The sequence below is a fragment of the Nerophis ophidion genome, linkage group LG25 (genome assembly GCF_033978795.1).
Source record: "Nerophis ophidion isolate RoL-2023_Sa linkage group LG25, RoL_Noph_v1.0, whole genome shotgun sequence".
NCBI lineage: Eukaryota > Metazoa > Chordata > Actinopteri > Syngnathiformes > Syngnathidae > Nerophis > Nerophis ophidion.
In genome coordinates, this window is record NC_084635.1 from 20,537,133 (window position 1) to 20,544,085 (window position 6,953).

At 38.1% G+C, this 6,953-nt stretch overlaps 1 protein-coding gene across 2 annotated transcripts in view; it reads right to left on the reverse strand.

The window, feature by feature from the left end:
- slc39a13 (solute carrier family 39 member 13) overlaps positions 1-6,720 on the reverse strand; it is a 23,256-nt gene extending 16,536 nt beyond the window's left edge. The window contains exons 1-2 of one of the 2 annotated variants that reach the window (XM_061887661.1): positions 6,515-6,720; positions 1,514-1,876 (exon numbers count right to left, since the gene is read on the reverse strand). In XM_061887661.1, coding sequence (XP_061743645.1) covers positions 1,514-1,838 — 325 coding nt within the window. In that variant the 5' untranslated portion in view covers positions 1,839-1,876; positions 6,515-6,720. The remainder of the gene's footprint in view (positions 1-1,513; positions 1,877-6,514) is intronic. The other variant, XM_061887662.1, reaches the window with a different exon arrangement.
- Positions 6,721-6,953: the final 233 nt, after the last annotated feature.

Consider the following 6,953-nt stretch of genomic DNA (forward strand, 5'->3'; position numbering starts at 1 on the left):
CTTACTCTGGAAATTACTAACCTACAGTCAAGATTGCATTTGAAAACCAAAAGGCCAAAAATACATTCATGGTACTCTGGGTGGGGACACTGAAGAGGCCACAAGCATCCAGCTGATTTAATTGCAGTCTGATTGCAGAAGTAAAACAGTGCACTTGTAGGAGACACGTTGTTTGCATTGTCCAAGTCTTAGCATTCTCAATAGTTGTCTATCATGGACAGGGTTATGCTAAACCTAATATCAGCTGTTGTTTTACAGATAAGTTTTTGTATGTAACCAGAACACATCAGAATATGTTGCACACTCACTGACAAAAATACTGATTTAGGTTGATAGGTACAGTTAGGTTATAGAGGTAGGCCCCTTGTTTGCTGGTAATGTTTTGAGCAGGGTACCGTAGCACTGGGGGTTTAGCAATGGGTAACTGCAGTGTTTCCCATAAACTTGCAAATACTTGTGGCGGCGGGAACTGTCCAGGAAGTTTGGTGGGGGAAGTTTGAGGAATGCATTTCTTTTTTTAAAAAAGCTTAAAATATCCATATATTTAAAGACAAATCTGTGTTATAAGTTGTTAGTATCAACATGATATTTTATTGTCACATTGCAGTACCATATTTTTCGGACTATAAATCGCAGTTTTTTTCATAGTTTGGCCGGGGGTGCGACTTATACTGAGGAGCGACTTATGGGTGAAATTAGTAACACTTTACCGTAAAATATCAAATAATATTATTTAGCTCATTCACGTAAGATTTCATGGGATTTAGCGATTAGGAGTGACAGATTGTTTGGTAAACGTATAGCATGTTCTATATGTTATAGTTATTTGAATGACTCTTACCATAATATGTTACGTTAACATACCAGGCACCTTCTCAGTTGGTATTTATGCGTCATATAACGTACACTTATTCAGCCTGTTGTTCACTATTCTTTATTTATTTTAAATTGCGTTTCGCAATTAAAATGTCTATTCTTGGTGTTGTGTTTTATTAAATAAATTCCCCCAATTAATGCGACTTGTACTCCAGTGCGACTTATATATGTTTTTTTCCATCTTTATTATGCATTTTCAGCAGGTGCGACTTATACTCCAGAGCGACTTGTACTCCGAAAAATACGGTATTTCGCTGTATTTTGAAATTGTTGCTGCTGATTTTATTACAACAATGCACCCTGCCCACTCGAAAAGTTGGAATTTAGTTTGGCATAAAGGTAAACAATCCTTTAAATTTGAGATGAAAAACTTGGATGTTTATTATTAGTCTCCACAATAAAGTCACTGTAAATTAAGCACCCAAATAAAAATATATAAATGTACTCATGACGTGCATAAGCCTGTAAGAATCATGTTAAATTAGAATACAGCTTGACATACACTAAAAAATAGCAATGCAACCATAAAGGATAAGGGTTGGCAAAATTAGCATTGCAATTATTTCAAAGTTGCACATGTATAAAAGCTGGCACGGATCAAAATCAAAACCTTCAGATACAAGTGACCAGGTCCTACCTTCTGTTTTAAGAGCTGCCCCAGCTTCAATGGGAATGATGAGCAGAGGAAAAATCCCAGTGAGGCCTACAACAACTGATCCCGCCAGGGACAAGAGCCAAATATGGGTGCGCTCACTAGCTAGGAAGTCTGCTAGCACCTGGAGGCCTTGGAGATCATCTGTGAGGTTAGGGCCGGGTCTTGCAGCAGTGGCTGTGGCATGAGCCATAGCAGTTTGCGTAATCTTCTGGCTTAATGACCCCTTGGAGGTCAGCATCAACAGGATGACTATGGTACACAGAGCAGCAACAGCCCAGGTGGGCCTGTGACAGCCTTCAGCTTTCATCCGTCCCACGGACCAAAGACCACTTGTAACTGGTAATCCTGTATTAAAAGATACACATCAGAATGAGCTTTTATTTTGACAATAAATCTACACTCTGTGATAAATTTGCTGGATTTATTGTCTTGCTGGAAGCCAGGATCCTCTGTGTTGGACATACATAACTGGGCTATTGTTTTCTGAAATGTGTCATTAGGACAGAGTGAAAAAAAAAATCCACTGCACTTGCTCTCAGGATGATACGATAAGGGCTGATTGATAACTCGAACGATAAAAGTTTGTTTTAATAACAAAAGGTCAGAAAAAAGTAAATATAGGACAGTGCTGAGAAGAAACACATGATATTAATTGAATTAAAGAAAGAAATCATTAAAAGAACCATGTCATAAAGGTGTTTGTGTAGCCAACTATCTTAAGCAGCATGGGCATAGCGCTTCACAGTATGTATTTTACACATTATCGGGAGAGAGAACATATTATTGAGCACATTTTTTATTGATATTGATAGCGTCTATCGCAAAACTTATTGATATTGTTAGGTCAACTCTCCAATAACAAAACATATTTATGTAGTCTCAATTACTCTCCTAATTTTCGTGATTCACAAGTGGTTTAGGAACATAACCCCCCAAATAGAAAGGGTGTGCATTATCGCACTTTTCCATCGAAACTATTTTAGGGTGTTTGTGTCATGTTTTTTTTTTTAATGTAATTCTGTCGTGTATTTGCCACTGCCAGCCACCATAAAACAATAGTGCAAGTAAGATGGAATGGAAAGTGTTCTAAATGTTAACAACACAAGTTTTCAGGGTAAGTGTTTGTTTTCAAGTAGCATATTTCCCTGAATGAAAGTGGCCATGCCTAGGAGAGGTTCACAGAAAGGTGACAGTAAGATAATGCAGCTTCTCACACACTTATAGACAAAATAAAAGCATAGACGCATTAGATTGGTAATATATGTACATGAATTAAAGTTCATCATCCTCATTTATTTTTATTCCTTTCATGAAAATGCATATATACAAGCCATGTGCAGTTGACACTTTCATTGTTTTTTTGTTTCTTATAAATTTCCATGATCAGAAAGGAGCAGATGGAAGAATACTATTATTATACTTATCTGCCCCATTTTTAACACAAATTATTTTAGATGACTTTATAACTGTTCGCTCCACCAACACCCGAATTCCAACATAAATTTTAATTTTTGTTTAAGCATTTTCACAATGGCACGTCCAATCCAAATCAAAATTCAATTTGATATAATTCCGAGTTTTCTCTTTTTGTAACTTTTTTTAAATTCAAAGATATTCTTACAACTTTTTAATTCTTTGTTTAGCGAATTCCATGCTTTCACACCAGCAACAGACAAGCATATTTGTTTCAAATTTGTTCGCACTCTTGGATGTTTAAAGTCATACGACCTTCTGTGGTTCTCATCTTCGGACGTGAACACAAATAACTTTTGTAAGTCCTTTCGGAAGAATTTACTTCTACAAACCCCATTTCAATATGGGTTGGGAAATTGTGTTACATGTAAATAAAACGGAATACAATGATTTGCAAATCCTTTTCAACCCATATTTAGTTGAATATGCTACAAAGACAACATATTTGATGTTCAAACTCATAAACATTTTTTTTTTTTGCAAATAATCATTAACTTTAGAATTTGATGCCAGCAACACGTGACAAAGAAGTTGTAAAAGGTGGCAATAAATACTGATAAAGTTAAAAAATGCTCACCAAACACTTATTTGGAACATCCCACAGGTGTGCAGGCTAATTGGGAACAGGTGGGTGCTATGATTGGGTATAAAAACAGCTTCCCAAAAAACGCTCAGTCTTTCACAAGAAAGAATGTAGCGAGGTACACCCTTTTGTCCACAACTGCGTGAGCAAATAGTCAAACAGTTTAAAAACATCGTTTCTCAAAGTAAAATTGCAAAACATTTTGGGATTTCAACATCTACGGTCCATATCATCAAAAGGTTCAGAGAATCCGGAGAAATCACTCCACGTAAGCGGCTTGGCCGGAAACCAAGATTGAATGACTGTAACCTTTGATCCCTCAGACGGCATTGTCTCAAAAACCGATATCAATCTCTAAAAGATATCACCACCTGGGCTCAGGAACACTTCAGAAAACCACTGTCACTAAAAACAGTTCATTGCTACATCTGTAAGTGCAAGTTAAAGCTCTACTATGCAAAGTGAAATCCATTTATCAACAACATCCAGAAACGCCTCCAGCTTCTCTCGGCCTGAGATCATCTAAGATGGACTGATGCAAAGTGGAAAAGTGTTCTGTGGTCTGACGAGTCCACATTTAGAATTGTTTTTGAAAATATTCAACATTGTGTCATCCAGACCAAAGGGGAAGCGAATCATCCAGACTGTTATCGACGCAAAGTTCAAAAGCCTGCATCTGTAATAGTATGGGGGTGCATTAGTGCCCAAGGCATGGGTAACTCACACAGGCATTAATGCTGAAAGGTACATACAGGTTTTGGAGCAACATATGCAGCCATCTAAGCGCCACCTTTTTCATGGACGCCCCTGCTTATTTCAGCAAGACAATGCCGAGCCACATTCAGCACGTGTTACAACAGCATGGCTTTGTAAAAAAAAAAGAGTGGGGGTACTTTCCTGGCCTGCCTGCAGTCCAGACCTGTCTCCAATGAAAAATGTGTGGCGCATTATGAAGCGTAAAATACGACAACGGAGACCCCGGACTGTTGAACGACTGAAGCTATACCTAAAACAAGAAAGGGAAATAATTCCACTTTCAAAGCTTCAACAATTAGTTTCCTCAGTTCCCAAACGTTTGAGTGTTGTTAAAAGAAAAGGTGATGTAACACAGTGGTGAACATGCCCTTTCCCAACTACTTGGGCACCTGTTGCAGCCATGAATTTCTAAGTTATTTAATATTTGCAAAAATATTTAAAAAAAGTTTATGAGTTTGAACATCAAATATCTTGTCTTTGTAGTGCCTTCAAGTGAATATGGGTTGAAAATGATTCGCAAATCATTGTATTCCATTTATATTTACATCTAACATAATTTTCCAACTCATATGGAAACGGTGTTTGTAATATCATTAAACACCATTAACTTGTTGACGAAAATGTCCCTTTTATAAATAAATAAATATAAGTTATAAATATGAATGAGGTAGATCTCCTCGACTTGGTCTATTGATAAGTAGCTCGTCTGCAGAAAAAGTGTGAGGAACCCTGATCTAGACTGTTATTGAGGCAAATTTTAAAAGCCAGCATCTGTGATGGTATGGGGGTGTATTAGTGCCCAAGGCATGAGTAACTTACACATCTGTGAAGGCACCATTAATGCTGAAAGGTACATGCAGCTTTTGGAACAACATATGTTGCCATGTTTTTCAGCAAGAAACATTCAGCATGTGTTACAACAGCGTGGCTTCGTAAGAAAAAAAGTGTGGGTACTTTCCTGGCCCGCCTACAGTCCAAACCTGTCTCCCATCGAAAATGTGTGGCGAATTATGAAGCGTAAAATACGACTGTTGAACAACTGAAGCTCTACATCAGGGGTAGGGAACCTATGGCTCTAGAGCCAGATGTGGCTCTTTTGATGACTGCACCTGGCTCTCAGATAAATCTTAGCTGACATTGCTTAACACGATATGTTAAGAATAATTCTGCTGGTAATCACAGTGTCAAAAATAACGTTCAAAATATAAAACATTCTCATGCATTTTCATCCATCCATCCGGTTTATACCGCACCTGTTCAAGAAGTCGCATTAATGGTAAGAAGTGTTTTATTTATTGTTGGTGAGGTTCAGAATAACAATGTTATTAAAAAGAATAAGAAACATATTATACTCTAAAAATGTTGGTCTTTCTTAAAAATGCATGCATATAGTTGTATTCAGTGTTAAAAATAAATAAATTATATGGCTCTCACGGAAATACTTTTAAAAATATTTGGCTTGTATGGCTCTCTCACCCAAAAAGGTTCCCGACCCCTGCTCTACATAAAACAAGAATGGGAAAGAATTCCACTTTCAAAGCTTCAACAATTAGTTTCCTCACCTCCCAAACGTTTATTCAGTGTTGTTAAAAGAAAAGGTGATGTAACACAGTGGTGAACATGCCCTTTCCCAACTACTTTGGCACGTGTTGCAGGCTTGGAATTCGAAGTTAATTATTATTTCCAAAAAAAAAATAAAGTTTATGAGTTTGAACATCAATTTTCTTGTATTTGTAGTACATTCAAGTGAATATGGGTTGAAAACGATTCATTGTATTCCGTTTATATTTACATCTAACCCATTTTCCTAACTCATATGGAAACGGGGTTTGTATATAAAGTTAAAAAGTTTGGGTCCGAAAATCGAACCTTGTGAAGTTTGAATGGTAGTTTGATTGAGCCTCACTCATATTAGAAACAATAAGTTTCAGCTGGAGTTAAGGGACATTATCCGAAATAATTTGTATATTTGACCCTATCTTTCTTAAACTAGCTCTGACGCATTTGCACTTTAAGTGTTAGCATGCTAGCATTAGCGCGATGGAAACACTTGCATGCTAATGCTGCTAGCATGGAAGGCTCAATCAGTGCACGTCAAAAGTGACACATTGGACTAAGTTGCTGCAGCGACACATACCCGCCTTATCCCCGGGCAAAAAAAAAAAAAATACCTTGTGGCTTAAGCGGGGCTCGCACCGGAGTGTCCCTGCCATCCAAGCCGACGAGAGGGAGGCTGACTAGCGCCGCGAACTGTCAACATTCCCGGCGGGCAGCTGAAGGCAGGAATGAGCTGCAGCTGCCTGGCTCGCCCTCCTCTTCCTCCTCTTCGCAGCCACGTATGAGGATCTGGGTCTGGGAAGGGGAAAAAACTGCACAACCAGACAGGAAGTTTAGGACGTGGATGATCACATTGCTCCTAAAGAAATTAAAAAAAAAAAATGCGCATGTGATTTTGAAGACACGACGGATTAGTCAAAATTACCGTTGCAAACGCCATGGGAAAAAAAAAAAATCATTTATTTTAGCCTTTTTTATCCATCCATCCATTTCTACCGCTTATTTCCTTTGGGGGCGCTGGTGCCTATCTCAGCTACAATCGGGCGGAAGGCG